Source organism: Onychostoma macrolepis, chromosome 05 (genome assembly GCF_012432095.1).
Source record: "Onychostoma macrolepis isolate SWU-2019 chromosome 05, ASM1243209v1, whole genome shotgun sequence".
Taxonomy (NCBI): Eukaryota; Metazoa; Chordata; class Actinopteri; order Cypriniformes; family Cyprinidae; genus Onychostoma; species Onychostoma macrolepis.
In genome coordinates, this window is record NC_081159.1 from 9,173,034 (window position 1) to 9,191,168 (window position 18,135).

Here is an 18,135-nt window from a genome sequence, read left to right on the forward strand (position 1 = left end):
AATATATTTCATGGCTTTATATCTGCAGGCGGACAAGGCTCGCAGTAACACACCTGTCAGTGTGTGATGTGTTAAAGCCTCTCTGTCCTGTGAGGAGTTGGCAGGAATGCGCTCTCCCTAGCTGTCTAATCGCAATGACCCCCAAATGGCCCACCTTATCACCTCTCCCTCCGAGAGGCAAACAGAGAGCGAGTGGAATACATGGCCTTCGCTGCATGTGTTTGAGTGGGTTTAGGACTTATCTAATCAGCAGGGGGTTTGCTGTCCCATCCCCTCATGCACAAGCACTCACCATCCTGCTTCGGCTCCGATGTCGTATGTGTGTGTGTCCTGGAAAATCTAAGAGTCGGCTTTGTGAGTTTTTAGTAGCTGAATATATTTCTGCATTGATATCATTCCAAACCCGTATGACTTACTTTCGTCAGAGGAACACAAAAGAAGATATTGCAAAAAAAAAAATAATAATAATAACATGTATAATATAATATATATATATATATATATATATATTTCTGTGTATTTGTCCATATGATCTTAAAAATAAAAGTTCCAGAAGGGAGTTTTCACAGCAATGCCATAGAAAACCAATTTTGGGTTCCCCAAAGTGCCTTGCAGTCAACAGTTCTTAAAAGAACCATTTTTATTTTCTTAGTGTGAAGAGCATTTTAATAATCTAAAGAACTGTAAAGAACCTTTGCACAATGGAAAAGTTCCATGGATGTTAAGGGTTATTCATGGAACCAAAGATGCCGAAATAGAACCCCATGTTTCAAACCCCATTGACTTTCATTATATGGACAACAAAAACTTGAAATGTTCTTCAAAATATCTTCTTACATGAATTATCCTTTGAATTATAATAACTTGAGAGCCCTGTTATTTCATTTGAGTATGGAATCTCTAATCGCAAATTCCAAATCCATGGTTGTGTATAATCTGTGTTTGCTTGCCTTGTGCTGCTCTCCTAAACACAATGGACACGAACCCTGCCTGATGATGTCCATACCGCACATCACAAAGGGAAACAACGGCTTTATCAAGTACAGTTTAAGAATGCCTCGCCTCTCTGGAAGAGTAAGTCTGGCGCCAGCCTCTGCTTAAAACGGCCAGGAAACATCGTAATGAATTGTGCAGGGCTGCTATCATTGGTTAATTAGTATAGCTAACATTGCAGATGAGGGAGTGAAGTCTAGGTCAGAAGAAGACTTCAAGGGTCTTAACAGGTTAAGGTTGAAGGCCAAGCTTTCCCCTTTGCCTTTTAATCAGATGCCATACCTAAGGAGATTTGCAGAGATCCGCAATGACCTTTGGCAACGAGGTGTCGTTTCTGGTCACATGTCTATTGGGCTCCTGCTGCTGGCTAGGAAGCGACAGCAGTCTCGAGGCAGGGTGGGTCCTTCCAGGGGTGTGTTTTAGCCAGAGTTGGGCTCACTTCTTACACCCCAGCAGCTCTGGGACACAAATGGAATGCTACAGCTCTGAGGCTCTGTTTGGTAAGACTGCCCTCTGAACGGCGTCATGTTCGTTCAAACTCAGTCATTGCGATATTTTCACTCAAAAAAGTGCATGAGTTGATGAGCACTGAAAGTTATCCATGAGTTAGCAGTAGTTAGCTTTCACAGTGACTCCAGCAGCACCCACATGGGGTGAAACAAAGGCCAGCTTGAAAGCGGAATTCACATTAATATGTGACTTCCCTATAATCTTTGATGATTTTATTTATATATATATATATATATATATATATATATATATATATATATATATATATATATATATATATATATATATATATTTATATTTGTATTTGTATTTATTTATTTTTCATGGAGACGGTTACAAACTCTTACAAAAAATTATTTTTCCCACTTTAAATTGAATTTTCATAGATATATAATATTATAATTAATTATATATCTCTAAATGTATGTACAAATATTTTTTTTCTCAGTGAGAATTAATTTAGTCCATAGTGTCACTAACAGTGCCTCTCTGAGAAATCCAAGCTCTCATATATTTTGGGAACGTGATTTTGTTGCTCATATTGTTGTTTAGGAGTCCTAATGCCAGGAATTTGTTAACAAGTAACTTCAGCCAAAAAAAAAGTTTCCTAGTCTTCCTAGATGCTACTTCCTAGATTTTTTTTGTTTTTAATAATAACTCATATCATATAATTTGAATGTCTTTGATTTTACTCTCTTGATTCATCTAGAATGACTCACATTTGCAATTCCTAGAAAAGTTACAGGTCAACTAGCCAAGTTCCCAAAGCCATATTTTACCCACATTGTTTGTTAGCAATTGCTGATTTTAAACTCAGTATGATTTTTAACAAGTTAACAGGTTACTTTTTTCAAACGCTATTTAATTTATTTACTGACTAATACAATTGAAGAGACAACCTGTCCCTGCTTTATACTGTACTGTAGGGCTTCTTCACACTTTCGTTGTCTTTAAGAAACTTTGGTTTTGTTTTAATGAAAAAAAAAAAAAGAAACCATAAACTTTTTCACTATAACCCAATACGTTTTAGTTCTTGTAACACTTTACTTTTATAAGTAGTGTTCCTCAAAACAGGGTGTGGTTACACAAGTATTTTTTCCCCCAAACAAATGTTTAGAGGTCAGTGACACAACACCCTGAAGTTAAACATCAGATGATGATCTGCTTTGCTGGTGTTACAAAGCTGTCAGTTGCTTACATGAAATTGAGTCCTATGGCATGGGTTAGGGCCTCCCACTAGATCTCTTGCATTTAATCCCAAATTAAACTTTGATCTCCTCATCCGTGTGGTATATTTGTGCAGCATAACAGTGTTTCTTTGACCTCATTCACCTTGACCATTTTTATCCATGCCTGCGTTGTCTTTTTTTCCTGGAAAATGATATTACAGAGTTTAGGTCATCATCTTCTTTTATGCCCTGCTACTGTAATCCTATTTTCTGTGTCATCTGGTAGTGTCAGCAGATGGTGGTCTGGGGAGGCAGTTTGACACCCAACTCACAGCTGTCTGGCCGGCCTGACAGGCCTCCTTTGTCTCTCAGTCATCACTCCAGAATGGTGCCTCTCCGCCTCATTGTGTCTCTATTTAACCCCCTCTCTTTTGGAGTGTTTCTACTAAAATGTGTGTAATATATGCAGTAACATAACTGCCAAAGTTCTCCAATCACAAATAAGAGTCTCTTTTCTTTCCCCCCTCACGGTCTGTATGTTTTTTGTTGGGTTTTTTGCGTCATGGATTGCCATCTCTCCCTCTTTCTCTCTGTGGCTCACTCTCATTTTCTCCCAGTGTGTTAATGAAAATGTTAGAGTGCGATAGAGATAAAGAGAGGGGGCTCAGTACAGCCCCCTGCAGAATCCCGCGCTCTGGCTTGCTTCCATGCCCACGGTTGCTTGGCTTTACTTAGTTCCAGCTCAGTGCCTGCGGCAGGCTGAACAAGCTCAGCTTTAGATTGACCCCATGGCCCAGGGCCACTCCTACCTCATTCCTATGATTATCTTTGATATCCTTTTTCTCTTCCTCTTTCTTTTTATCTTTTCTTTTTGTTGGCTCTCCCTCCCCCCTTGAAATATCTTCATAACACTTCATTACAGAATTAATTTGTCAAGTGAACACTATAGAGACAGCGGGCAAAAGAGACTTGAGAACGAAACAGATAACTCTGCGTTCTCAGCAGGTTTGTAAGAAAAAATAAATTTTCTCATATTTGTTGATCACTGTATTCTCACACATCATCTGTCTAAAAATCGGTTTAATCATTATTTGAACTACATTAGTTTAATTGCATTACATTAAGGTTGGAGGAATTTTTGTTGAGTGCCTCACAAATACTTTTTGTTGTTGTTGGGTTGATGATGATGATGATGATTATTATTATTTCTTGTCAGTTGTTGATGTACAATTACATTTTTCTCTCTTAAATTTTCTAATTTAAATACCTCATTCTTTATTGATTCTGAATTGATCTGAATTCATATATGCACATCTATATACTGTGGAGGTCAGTGCAAAGGGTCATCTATCTTAAGGCAATTCGGGAACTTCGGGAAGGGCTTTGCTCAAATGAACCACTATAGGGCCTGTAATTTGTATCAGTTGACTTGCAAATCTGCACTAGGACCTATGCATTTATGGCCACTAATCTTAAAGGTGCAATAGGTAATTGTCTTCAGAAACATTTTTTGTTATGCTGGTTGAAAGTCTCTTCACATCCCGATCATTAAGTTAAGTGGTCTAAATGTATTTATCTGTATTAATGTATTCTGTGGAAAGGGGTAGGACCAAGAAATGTTTGTCCAATCAAAACGCTTGGTCCGAGCGTTTTAATTGTCTCTCCTACCTGCCTGTCAACGTATGTATTTGCATACCTCTGCGCACCCGGTTCGCGCAGACAGGATCCGTCATCAGCGCGTTCACGTACGCTGTGCAGACAGAGCAAGAATGGCAGACAAACATCAACAACTCGATCTTCCTTCCTGGTATTGTAGTACTTTTACTAACTGTTCTATAAAGCTTTCTCACCGGTGAATGACACATGATGTAACCCAGCGTGGTTCCCAGTTCCAGTCCTTGCGCCCCCCGTCTCTGCGTATTTTGGATGTCTCACTTGGTTAACACACCTGAATCAGATAACCAGCTCGTTAGAAGAGAGCTACATGCATGGACCGTGTTCTGATTGACATGCTCCCTACACAGTGTTCTTTGCTCCCTACTCCCTGAGCCGGGAAATCCGTTGAAGTTTAGTTCACTTTGGAACATTCACTCATATATTTGCGCTGCGCAGCGTCTTCACACACAGATGAAACTTACTAGAGAAGTGTGAAATAATATACCTCTGTAAATAAATACTATTTAAATTTACGTCTCGCACGTTGAATAGATCAAACGTCACACGTGATAATAGATAAATATGAAATGTAATAGATACATATGAAATGTGAAAGGTGAGGTGGTGGGCGCGAGGACTGGAATTGGGAACCGCTGATGTAGTAATAAGTATATGCGTTCAGGGGGCGTGGCTTTGGACGGCGATTGCAGGAGGGTGGGACGTTCGCTTTCAGTGCTATCAGGCTAAAGTTAGTATTTTCCAAGATCTCCTACTGCACCTTTAAACTTCAGTTGCAAAACAAGATTGAAATAGTACATAAGGATCATACTTTTTCACACTATTATTGTACTATTGTATTATTAGGGACCTTATAGTATTATGATTTGATTAATCTATACTTTATTCTATCTTAATGGAATCATTTATTATGTTTTCTGACATCCAGTTTGTGTATATTTATGTATGTATATTAAAAATTGAGTCTTTGGCAGCTTAATAAATGCCCATATCCTCGCAAATTTACTTTGGTAAACATAAATTAAATATTCTAAAATGTCTCACAAAATATGACTAGTTTTGATAAGATTCCTGTTTCAATTAGATTTATCATTTAATTTTTTAAAGTCAATGTGCTGGCTAATACTATGTAGCATGGGTTGTTTTAATAACAATAACTGTAATCGTGTTCACCATGCAAAAATGTTGTTGTAATAGTGTTGCATAATATACAATACTAAAAACATTGTAATATCCCCAGCATTTATGGATGGGCAAATAGATACTGATACTGGTTTATTTAGAATAAACAATTAATGCATATAGTAAGTTAGCAAATTAAATAAATAGCTATAAAATGTGACACAATGGTGTTTTGTGAAATCTGCTTGAATTAGTTTGTTAAAGGTATACGATGGTAGAAATATGGTTTAAAAAATAGTTAGGCCTAAAGTAAATCAATTAAACAATTAAAGACGCATTTGTCAGTCATACATAAATAAAACAGGTAAGAAACACTTATGATTTCTATACTCAAAATCTCCTGTTTGTGGCACAAGCGATATTGATTTAGTTATAATTCGTGAGTTTGAAACTAATTGGATTTATTGATGATAAATATATAATTTAAAACAGGTTCAGTTTGTTAGCACTATTACAGAAATCTTACACGTTTCATTTATGCATGATTCACAAATATTCATCACATTAAGTTTTTAGTTTGTTAAAACTGCAGTCAAAATGTAGTTTAAATACATAATTTAGGCCTGAATATTTTGTGTCTTCTGTGATTGTTGTTAATACACAATAAACAAAAACAGAAGTCTGTTAATGTGCGATTTAGGCTTATTAAATGTTTAATTTATCAAAAGATTGTTCCTTTCTAGAATAAACTAAAATGGCTGTAATTACTCATTTTATGAAATCACTTAATAGAGATATTGGTATTGATATTGGCTTTAATTGTGCATGGTATCAGACCCACAATGATTATGATGAGATGCACATACAAAAGAAGTGCTCCTTTCATGAAGTGATTGATTCACTGTTTTGGGTTTCAGTGAGCTTTCCTCAGGTCTGTGTGCTGTGTATACGTGTGTGTGTGTGTGTGTGTGTGTGTGTGTGTGTGCTGTATATACGTGTGTGTGTGTGTGTGTGTGTTTAATTGCTCAGGTTCCAATTGTGAGACAGCTTGTTCATGCACTGAGTGAACTGTCCCAGACATGCTGCGTGAGGTGTTTGTCTGTTGTGCACAGACAATCAATACTCTCCCATTTAAAGAAGTCTAAGGTCAGGCCTCTGCACTGATAATGTGAATTGTTTTGTTAGATAGTCAAAGGTCAGATAATAATTATTTTTTTTCAACCACTTCCCATCTGGAATTGATCAGTTTCATCTGGTGGGGACAACCACTGCCGTTAGCTAGCTTATCTAAACTTGCTGCACATCTTAGCCAGGAGTTTTGTTAATAAAACAAAATTTTCTTGGGCTACATATGTACGTTGTGGTGTGGATCTGCTGTATTAGTTTGTGATTGTATTTCCTCTACTGTTTTCACTGTGAACTTTTTTTTTTTTTTGCCAACAATGTCAAACATTCTTCTTTCTCCTTCTCCTTCTCCTTCTCCTCCTCCTTCTTCTTCTCCTTCTCCTTCTCCCTCTCCTTCTCTTTCTCCTCCTCCTTCTCCTTCTTTCTTCCTACTTCTTCTTCTTATTATTATTATTATTATTATTAATGAATTTTATTTAATTATTATTAATTTGTTTTAATAAACAATCTGAACTGAGTTTTATCCTATTTTAAAATGGAAATTGCATTTTAAACATCCTTGGAACAAAATATTATTATTATTTATTATTAATATTATTATTTATTTTTATTAGTTTTTTTTATTCACAGTTTGGCATAGCTTGAAAAAAACAAAGCTTTATTGGAAATTACTCCAAAATAATAATAATAATAATAATAATAATAAAACCTTGACATGTCTCATATTTGATCGTAAGCTCTTCAATGATAATTAGTCTTTTGGTAATAAATTACCAAATAACCTTTGAAACTTTATTTTTAAAAATGCTAAGTGATGCCTGTCTAAAATTTGGTATAAATCATTTTCACAAAATAAATATTGAAAGCAATTTTTTCACTGTTTAATTATCACATTTAGAAAAATGTAATAATATTCTTTATAATAAATGTTCACTTTCTAAGATTAAAGACCTGTAAATAAAGGTAGAAAAATAAATTATGAAAGGATGGTAAGAAAAATATATGTTTTTAAATACAATTATTATCCCTTGGGTCATAAGAACCCATAAGTTTTTGTATTTATATGTACAGAACAAATCTGACATTCCTGTGTTGCTCTTGTGTATATATGTGTAAGTAGACCCTACTTATGGTCTGTTACTGTGTGTGTGTGTGTGTGTGTGTGTGTGTGTGTGTGTGTGTGTGTGTGTGTGAGTGAGTGAAATAATGGATGTTATTAGGTGATGAGGTCTCACTCACCACAGTCTGAGTTTAAGAAAGGCCTGAGCTACTCTTCATCATTAAACCATTAGTGCAGCAGTGGGACGAGCTCCACACAGGTGGCTCTGCCTCACACTGTTTGTTTATCCACATAATCAAAGTCAGACAGAAAAACACACAAATAAAGAGAGAACCTTGCTAGTGTTGTGTCTGCTGCTGTGTTACACAGAAGTTCACAAAAAAATAAAATAATTTAAAAAATAATAGACAGAGGCACCTGCACTGACTGGATTGTATATACATATGCGCTCATTCACTTACACTCAAGAAAATACATGCATGGAATAAATGAATACATGTCATTTAAAGTAATATATAGTTTAATAATTTCATTTAAATTTAATAATTGAATAATTGAGCGGTTTTCAAGTAGAAAGTAATACAGTGTCTTTATAGGTTTCCATCTGTTACTCAAGGCGATTGATGTGTTTTGCCTGCATAGGACACAATTGTCATTTGTAAGTGCTTTTGGTTGTTTTAATTGCTTCAGGCATCACTGAGATGTCTGTTAGACGTTTCTTTATGTCTGCTCTAATTTTAATGCATACCAGCTGTATATGAATGTAAAATGCACGTAGAATTTCATATATCAGTTCTTCTGTGGTATGTTCATCATTCTGTACCTTCCCAAAATAGCTTTAGGAAGGCACGCTACTAACTTTAATGATCTATAATTGTAATTCATGTTTTTCAAACAACAAAAATACCAAGAACCCCATATTTAGTAGCAAACAAATATAAAAACCAATTGGCCTGGTCAATAAATCTAGCATTCGGCTTTGTAGATTTTCAAGGGTTAATGAATGGCACTTGTATTGATCTTTATGGGAAATGTTTGTATGATACAGGAATCATTTAAGGGGTGTTGGTGGGGAACAGCAGCGGTTGCCATTAGCCTAGCCTCTCCAAGGGGCATTGAAGAATCAAAATTGCATATTGACAAAAGGGCTCGGGTGAGTGAACCCCGGCAGCTTGAAATAAACTCATGCAGCGTAGTCATTACTCCTGGCTACCGTGGTCTCCCTCAACCTTGAGCCAGTCGATAAGCTATTATAACCATGCAAATTGTGGCCAAATCAGAGACCTGACATATTGGAATTATGGTCTCCCTCAGCCACCACCTTATACATCATTATCAAAGCACTGGCAACAATATGCAATATGCTTACTGTTGTTTCCTCTGTACTTTTTCATTAGGGCTTAAAGGACTGTAGTAAAATGAAAATAAATGTCTTTGTGGAGCTTGTGGAAGGCAGCCGTAGTTCTTTTGCTCGCAGAGGGCAAGACCGGGTGCCAAGTCTTTTCGGTCAGGGCAGATACCTCAGCGGTTGGAATGATGTAACACGGTGTAAAAACTGTGTAAACACCCCAGTGTCCTTGTCCTTGGGAATGTCAATAGGTACGCATTAGTGTACAGAGAGAGTCGTGGGTCAGGTTGGGCAAAGCGCCACCGATTTGACAGCGTAACCCGCTGCGTGTGAGGGTCGATAGCCTCCGGTCTTCATACATTATCAGAGCCTGGGGTCGTTATAAATGGCGTCCGTTGGTCTAGAGGAGATGTTTGTTTGGAGATGACTAACAGCGCTGTTTTGCGTTCTCCATGGATTGCTTTCAAGAAAATGCTAAACTCTTTATTTTATATTGCCTCATTTCCTCAATCATACCTGCTTGGCGTACATTTAAGCGCATTAATCAAAGTTTTACGGATGACTGATCATTTGTTTAGTATGACTTCCTGTCACAGTTGACAAGTGCTGGAATGGCTGCTTTGATTTACGAAACCTTCCAGTGTATTAAGTGGATTTAGAGGTGACAGCGCATTGATTTGTTTCCACTGTCAGCTTGCTCTTTTGTGGCGCCCAGGGTTCAACCTGCAGCCACGTGGGCTTCGCTTCGCCAGGCTCCCGGCATTCTGAATTACCCGAATTTGTTCTACCAAGGTTTTCCGATCGCTCGCAGATGGGCAGCGATTAATCAGAGAGGTAACTGTGAAGTAGTTTGCAATTAGACGGCAAAGCTCTGAAGCATGCTAATTGAATCAGAAAATTAGAGCGACTGCGCAGTAATTGGCCAGTTCCCATGCAGCAGGTGCCAGCCCACTCGACTGTGGAACAAGGTATTTAAGTCACATTAGCCAGAGTAAAAATATTCCTTGATATGGAACAGTTAGATTTTCTGCTCGTTTTCACCAGCTATGTCACCGTTGGCGAACCAAGCCGCCTCGCGGCGCAATTACGACAAGCACCGCCGCACAGGAAATCGACTTTCCACAATCCGCCTCCTCTCCTGGAAGAAGTGAGAGAGAGAAAAAACAGCATGACAGGAAGTCGCAACTCATTAGCAGTGGCTGCAGCAGTGTGAGGGAGCTTGGATTTACCAGTGTGCACCTTCTTTTTTTTTTTTTTTTTGTATACACCACCTGAGCTGAGAGGGAGGCTAGTTGATGCCATCTGCGTGTTTAAGTTTTCCTTACGTACAAAGAACTGGCAGCAGAATTGTTTTTCTTTTTCCCATCAGTTAACATTTAAAAAGCTTTTAACAGGTGTCAACTGCAAGAAATTACTAGCTTTCATCAGTATGAACTCTATACCGCCTAAGCCTTATCTATCAGATCTACATAACAACACTTCTTGCTTTGTGGTTTAGATACCAATGCATCATTTATTACCGATACGGCCTGTGAAACTTGAATGGCTCATAGGTGTTGCTTATCTTCTCCTACCTGTATGTGTGTTGCGCAGAGGAAGAGTTCAGTCTTTTTCACCATCACCAGCTCCCCCTCAACCTGGCGGCGTTGGCAAACATGAAAAACTGAGGGGAATTAAAAATTGATCACTTTGCAACAAGTCTTGGTTTGTGCATTACCAAGAAGTGCCTTTGTTATGGTGAAACGACAGAGCGAGCAAGGAAGAGAAAGAGGAGGAAAATCCCTGGCGGAAGCTGAGCAGAACTTTAAACCCTGCTGGGTGCCGGTCTTGTTTGTGAGAAGAGCCCTGAGTTTGACTTCTGATTCTCTCTCTCTGTCTCGCTCGCCAGTTTCCCGGCCTCCTCAGCATGCAGGGCTTGCTCTCTCCCCCCTCTTTGATATCTTCATCTGCTCTGCCAAAGCAACGGGCTGGCTGGCATGTGAACTCTCAACGAAAGTGGATTATTCTCCCTGCCTCTCACCCCATATGACTTATTTAAAACAAAACAATTGCCTCACTACAAAGAAAGGTTATTACTGATTTAATGGCACATAGGGAAATTTCATATGAGGGAATTCAGATATGCATGGGGTATTTTTCAGATCTTACTGAACATATTGTGCAATTTAATATTTAAAGCTGGTGTATGTTATTTTGTGTATTTGCAAAAATAGTGATAATTTTTTGTCTGCCATTGTTGGAAAAGCATGTACACTCAAGTCACTGATTGAGCCTGCGTGATGGCAAGTTAAGCATTAATTATTGATTTAACCATTTGATATGAATTAATACTTTCAACAGGAAAAGTCTTGAATGTGTACTACTGTTAATCAATGATACAAATACTGCAACACTTGAAGGCAAGGACTATCATGAGTTCATTCAATAAGTAATGAGCTGAGAGCTTTATCTCGTGCGGTCTTGTTGTATATCAATGTGATCAAGGAACGAAAAAAGTTGTGAAGGTCATGCCTGCTCTTTCGCCCTGAAAACCAGGACTGACCCACAGTGCATCCAAGAAGAACATTACCTCAGTGGTTACTAAACAAGCCAAACTTAGACCCTTACTTTTAGTACAGATGATAAATAGTGGAAGAAGGCTATGTCAAGTTTTATAGTTTGTTCTCCATATTGTGCAGAAAGGCCATATTTTATCTAGCTTTCATTTTTACAACAATTAGAGCTTCGTGCTAAGTCAGCTTAGTCGATGTTAATGGCTGTAAATGAGTTGGCGCCAGAGCAGGAGCATTAGCACGTTTCAAATTAAATTCTGTCTCACCAGCCTTGTAGCTGGAGATGCTAATATAGCAGAACATTGTGCACTAACTTCATCCGCTCAACAATGCACTGGTGCCACCAAGCTGTGTTCGGGCTAATAAAGGATTGTTTAGGATAAAGTAAAGGTTTTAGTGACCTGGTATTGAGCTGTCTCTGGTTAAGGGGCAATTTAGGCCACGCACCATCTGATAGAGAGACCCCTTGCACTGGAAGTGGAGTATATGTTACTTATATCACTAATGCAATTAGTCATCATGGTTGACTTGTTACATCAGGTACTGTATTCATGGCACAGGAGATATCCTGTCCTTAAGTCACACTGTAGAGACAGCAGAGATGTGGGGTAAAGTGTCTGAGCGCAGGTCAAGTTAAGCAGGATGGATGCTTTGCTCTGCATCGATAACACGTAACCCAATTAGCTTTGCTGCACTCACATTTGTGGTGAAATGACTCAATGGAAAGTGATGCCATTGTTGGGGTCAGTGTAAAAATGTACAGGTTTTTGTCTGTATGTGAGAGTGCTTATGCCTGTATGTGAGAGTGCTTATGCCTGTCTTTTCTGCATTGTGTTTGGGCTGCATGCTTAATCAAAATCAAAATCAAAATATTTGTGTTGTTATTTTGCAATTCTGCTGTAAAAAGTGATTATTATTACTATATATTTTTAAAATGCCTCTATTTTAAAATAGTAATATTTTTACATTTTAAAATGTTTTTACATATTAATTTTAACAATAGTTACAATTGTAATTATTATTATCATTTTATAATCATATTGTTATATATTTTTGGACAATTTGTACAGCCATAAAAAAAAAAAAGATAAAAATCTGAAGAAAAGTGGAAAAGATGCTGGTAGTAAATTTCGTATAATTCGAAACAAAAAACAATGCAATGTGTAATTCAAAATGTGGGTAAAGCACCTGTGAAAAATCAATACGAAAAATTATATTGTGCCCTATTTTTACAGATTTTTATTAGTGCATGTTTGTAATTTTTCATCAAAATTCACTCATAATATACTCTTCTTCTGCACCCACTTTATTTTTCAGTTGACTTCATCTATCCCTCTTAATGGCCCACGATAAATAAAATAAAGTCATGTCCTTCTTTCCTTCGTATAATGACAGCAAAATGGGTTCCAACAGCATTTCATGTACTTTTTCTCATTGAATATCCTCTTTCACCAAGGAAATACATCAGATTATAAAAATGAAAATGGATTTGAACTGTTTCATGTTGACATTATCATAAAGTATTTTGATTCTTTGTGACACTGCACACTACAGATGACCACACAGATCACAAGTGCCTTTTAACTGTCAGTGCACTGCTGTAATCCACTGTAAACACATTAAACCAATTCCCGCTGCACAGAGCGGGTGCAAGCTGCTTAGTTTTGTGGCTAAATCTCAGCCGCAACCACACTCATTTCCAAAAAGCCTCCAGCGGTCCGAGCGATTGGCCAGCAGGTGCATCCATGCATCCCAGCTTTTGCCTAATTCCATCTGGACCTAGAAAACAGGCAACTCCCCGGCCTCATCTCCGGGACAGTAGTCCAGGGTCACTGGCAGTGCCAAAGGTGCGTGTGAGTGACGTGGCACACTGGCTGACCCTGGCTTTTGGCAGGGCCGCAGATTTAATGGGATTAGCTGGCTAATGCAGACTATGTTTCTGTTCCTTGCGCCTGGGCCTTTTTTAGCCCCAACCTTCGGGGTTGTGCCAACGTTCACAGGTCGAGGGCAGGACAATAGAGCAGCCAGATAGGATGGGATGGGCTACGTTACAGCTAGAGGTTGCCAGGGATGCTCTGGGTGGCTTTGAGCGTTCAGGTATGGGCGCGATGGTCTGCCAAGTTCTCAGCCTATCGTGACCTGAAGAATATCGAGTCATCTGAATGCAGGAGTTTCTAATTACCGTAGATAAGTGGAGCCTAATTGTAACCTTACACACTCATCCATTAGGAGTGTAATCAATGTACGGCTGGTCTCCTCCCTTCACAGCGCTCAGGAACAGTTCCATGTTCCCATGTGTTGCTCAGATTGGCTTTGGTAATTGCTCAGGCAAGCATGTGGTGCAAATCTGCTCTCCGTACAGAATGGTGCAAAGCCACCGTAGACTTCAGTTGAACTCTGTCTCAACTGTCTCTTTTCTTTTCCTCAAAGCCCCGACGTGGCCTCTTAACCTTTGTCTGGTGCACCACATTATAATGTACACCGCTTCTGAGCCGTTTCTTGTGGATGCCGCTGTCCAGATCCATGACAACAAGCTTGGGTTTGAATGGCACAGGTGTGCTCCGGCTGATCTCAGGTCAGTGCTCGTCGGGCGCTTTTGACAGCCCCTCCGCATGCACTAGCGCACAGGTGCATGCGGCAAACACCTGTGCGCCAGTGGCCCGGGGACACAGACGGGCTAGAGTTCCACTAGCGTAACTGAAATCAGAGAGCAGGCTTGTGGGGATGCGAAGGGCCTCCCTTCTGTTACCTCTTTCTCCCAGCAGGCATGTTGTGACCGCCACACACACAGATAGCACTCTTCCTCCATGTAAATATGCACTTGCTCGCTCAGACATACATGATCGCATAGGCCGACCACGATTATGTTACCTGGCCATGTCATTGTACTCTTTTGTGTACACGTCGATCCTCTGTTTCTCCCAGGCATCAAATCCTGTTTGTTCTCGCGTCCCGTCACTTACGCTTTCTCTCTCTGGGAATGCATGCGAAGAGATTTGTCAGCATGAGAACATGACAGACGATGTGGCCCCGTTGGCCAGCCAAAAACAATATTTAAACATTTAAATTAGGTTTATCGTAAGCCTGCTCGCTTTCACCGAGCTGCCATGAAGACGTACAGATGGAAAGTACATATTAAGTGGATTTGTGTTCCCCGCACTAATCGCTGTCTCACTGTCGTCCTCCTCTGTCTCTTTTCACTTTCAACAACAGCGGCGTTCCAGCCGCAGGAAGCTGTACTTAGCAAATACGCTCGTCTGCGTTTGAAAGGTCATGAGCATTTTCAACGTTGTTCGCTTTCACTGAAAGTTGGCTCACGACTTTAACTCCGCATCTCTCCGCCAACACAAAGAGATGACACGTTTATCATCCCTCTCTCTTAGTTATTCATGGATCTGTCTCTGTTCCTGCTCGACAGAGAACATGATGGAGATCTCAGAAGTGTAAAGCGGCCTTGTCAGTTTTATTTGCTTCTGCTGCAATCAAGGTGTCAGGTTTCCGGACTTCATACATGAGTAATTTTCAGTCAGGATGAGATTTCAATGCTGAATATTTTTCTTCGTGGCAGTGTGAGTGGGCGTTTGTTTGAATGGGTCAGTTTGTGTATTAGGGGCATCTTTCAGCTCTTTGCATAGTGTGACAGTTATGATATCGCCCATCACTGCTGCCGTTTCTGTAGGGTTTAAGGGGCAATCTCACTTGACTCTGTGTTCCTTTCACTCTCCTTAATAGTAGGGCTGTCAGTTTAACACCTTCATTTAGTACATTTGTAGTAATTGCATTATTTTATTACAAAACTGTGAAATGAATCATTTCAGATATTGACCACTAGGTTGAAAATAAAAATACATTACAGAGGTTTTCATTTCAATATGAGGCATATTGTTTTTAGTTTCAACTGGAGTAGAATTGTAACATAACAAATGTATTTCTATTTATTCAAAACACATGCTCTGAAGCATTATGTTATTTTTAATATTTGTTGCAAAGGTCGAAATAATTGTGGCTGCTTGAAATCTAGTGTGAGCCTTCTTTTAGTCCCCTCACTTTAGAAGAGCATACGCACACACACACAACCACACAAAGCACTCTCTCTTGTTAAACCATCATCTTACCCCAAATCTAAAAACACTCTCTCCTCCATCAGTACCATCAGCACCTCCATTAAGGAGACAGGAGAAATCAATATCTCACCATCAGGCTCAAATGTTAACAAACTTTTTATTTACCATTTACCTTCGGCACACAATCCATTTATCTGTCTCTCTCCAGTTTATGATGGAGAGCATCAAATACACTCTATAGATCAACAAGGTGATTAAATAGGTTCATTCAAACACACCTGTCCTTATTCACCACGGAGCTGAGTGATGTCCCAAACGCTCAACAAATTGCTGTTTACTCTAACAACCGATAGTGGAAAAAGCCATTAACTGAAGATCCTTTTTCCAGCCATTGCACCACGACTGCCTTCTGTAAGGGCTATTCTCTGAGTGCATTTATCATTTAATAAAAAAGGCAATAATCGAAGCTTATTGAATACCTTAACAGGTTCTGTGTTTTAAAAAAATCGTAGGCGGCTTTTTATCTCTGGGCTTATTTACAGTTTGATTCACCTTAACGATGTGAAACCGTCAGAAAAGTATGACAAATAAACTCTCAAACTTGCAGAGAAGGACCGTTATACCATCAGCTCACATTACTCTTTGTGCCCCTGAAATAGCAATGCAACACCACAAGAAAACACACTGATATGGTGGGATTCCCTCTGGATTGCCTGCATCTTTAAAATCATTCTGCTCTCCTTGAGTCTTATAGACTCGCTCACCCGTGCTCAGGGAAGAGGAAGCGCTCACACGGGATAGAAAATACACAAGCCGAGCGACAGGAGAGAGATTACCGGTCTCCTCAGAGACATTGAGCAATATATGTGCGAGCACACACAGTTTGTGAAAAGAGAGCAGTTGGAATTAATGCATGGAAAAGTGAGAAAAGAACACAGGCGGAGAAGATGCGTGATGAAGTATGCATGAGATTGAGAGGTGTCATTGAAAACTGATCGCATAGTCGTCTTTGTACATGATGTTGTTGTCAGTGAGAATATAAACCGCTGATCTTTGCTTTATGAGGCATGATAAACCACTGTCACAACTAAGCAGCTGGAGGTATTGAGGGATTCTAACATTCCTGGTTTAGTTTTGCTCCCTAAGGCGGGACATTTGACCACAGACCATTAATCTGCCCCTTGATACACATGGCAGATCACTGTGTATCGGTGATCACTCTCTTACCGCTGTGGTCAGGAATACAAAAGGAAAGTTGTTCTATATGTGGGTGGTTTGTTGCGGTCATAACCTGACATCCTGTACCTGGATTTTGTTTTTGGGAGGCATACAAAAAGCAGGTTTAAGCACCCAGTAGTGGAGCTCGTCTTTTGGTTTGTGTCCTCACACAAGATCCAAAACGAACTTTTTGCCACATCTGCCATCAGAGAGAAGTCTGACATGTTGTGTATGTGTACGCACAGTATTTGTGACAAACAGCACAGTGTGACTGTGAAACTGCATCTGTCGCAAAAACATGAAAATGTTCTGCCAAAAGTAGCATTTAAACAAATGGTGTATATTAAATTGATTGAAATGTGCTTAATTTGAAGTAAAAATTTGTTACCTTAATGCCAAAGCAAATGTAGTTGTTTTGGTTTTTACCAAACTATATTGTCTTAATATTTAAAGACATATTTTGTATTCAAAGTTTTAGACATTCATAATTGAAATTAATTGCAATTAAATACTTTTATTTTTAATTCATAATGTATAAACAGTTGTGTTTGTTAGAAATGTGTTGCATTGTGTTGCAACAAAATAAATCTTAAAAAAAAAAATCTTTAGTTTAAAAAAAAAAAAAAAAAAAAATTATGATGACACACAAATGGTGATGCACAGGAGTTTTCTGAAAGTTTAGTTTAATTTGAATCTTGGATTTCTTTAAATAGACAAAGCCCAGGTAAGATGCAAGCAGGCATGAAATGCTATCTCCATATATGCTGAAGCCTTGTCTGCTTAGTTGGCCATGAGTGCACCCACGATGCCCATTAAAGCTCTGCTGTAGTTAAGCACCTTTACTTTTGAACATATACATTCAAATGTATTGCACACGAGGAGAGAGCGACTGCTCTGAAGTATCATAACGCTTTAGCACATCAAGCAGACGTAGGCGTGGAGGGTTTAAAGTTACCGAGACCTCAGAGGTCAGCAACCGAAGACATGTAGTGAAACAAGGCTTTGAAACATGCCATCAGCCCAATAACGAGAGATGCACGGTAGTAAAACTCGAAGCGATTGGGGGTGTATTTTAGACGGATTGATGGATGCGGCTGTTGTCAGCGGTGGGGAGGGAATTAACTAGGCACTTTAGCTGCGGGGAGAAAAGCAGCAGTGTTTGGGGGGGGGAGGGGGTTTGCCCCAGTAGTTTTAGCCTAAAGAGAGGGGCATAACCAGCCATAAAACATGAAATCATATCACTTAAGCCGACGAGTACAGATAAAGCAGTGTTTGAACTTGCAGGCATTAATTATACACT

At 39.1% G+C, this 18,135-nt stretch overlaps 1 protein-coding gene across 4 annotated transcripts in view; it reads left to right on the forward strand.

The window, feature by feature from the left end:
• fam172a (family with sequence similarity 172 member A) overlaps positions 1-18,135 on the forward strand; it is a 184,480-nt gene that overhangs the window by 146,635 nt on the left and 19,710 nt on the right. Inside the window, exon 11 of one of the 4 annotated variants that reach the window (XM_058777457.1) lies at positions 2,959-3,769. The exons of the other annotated variants lie outside the window; for them this stretch is intronic. Within the exon in view, the coding sequence (XP_058633440.1) occupies positions 2,959-3,023 (65 nt within the window). The 3' untranslated portion in view covers positions 3,024-3,769. Of the gene's footprint in view, positions 1-2,958; positions 3,770-18,135 lie in introns of those variants that run through there. 4 annotated transcript variants of the gene reach the window in all.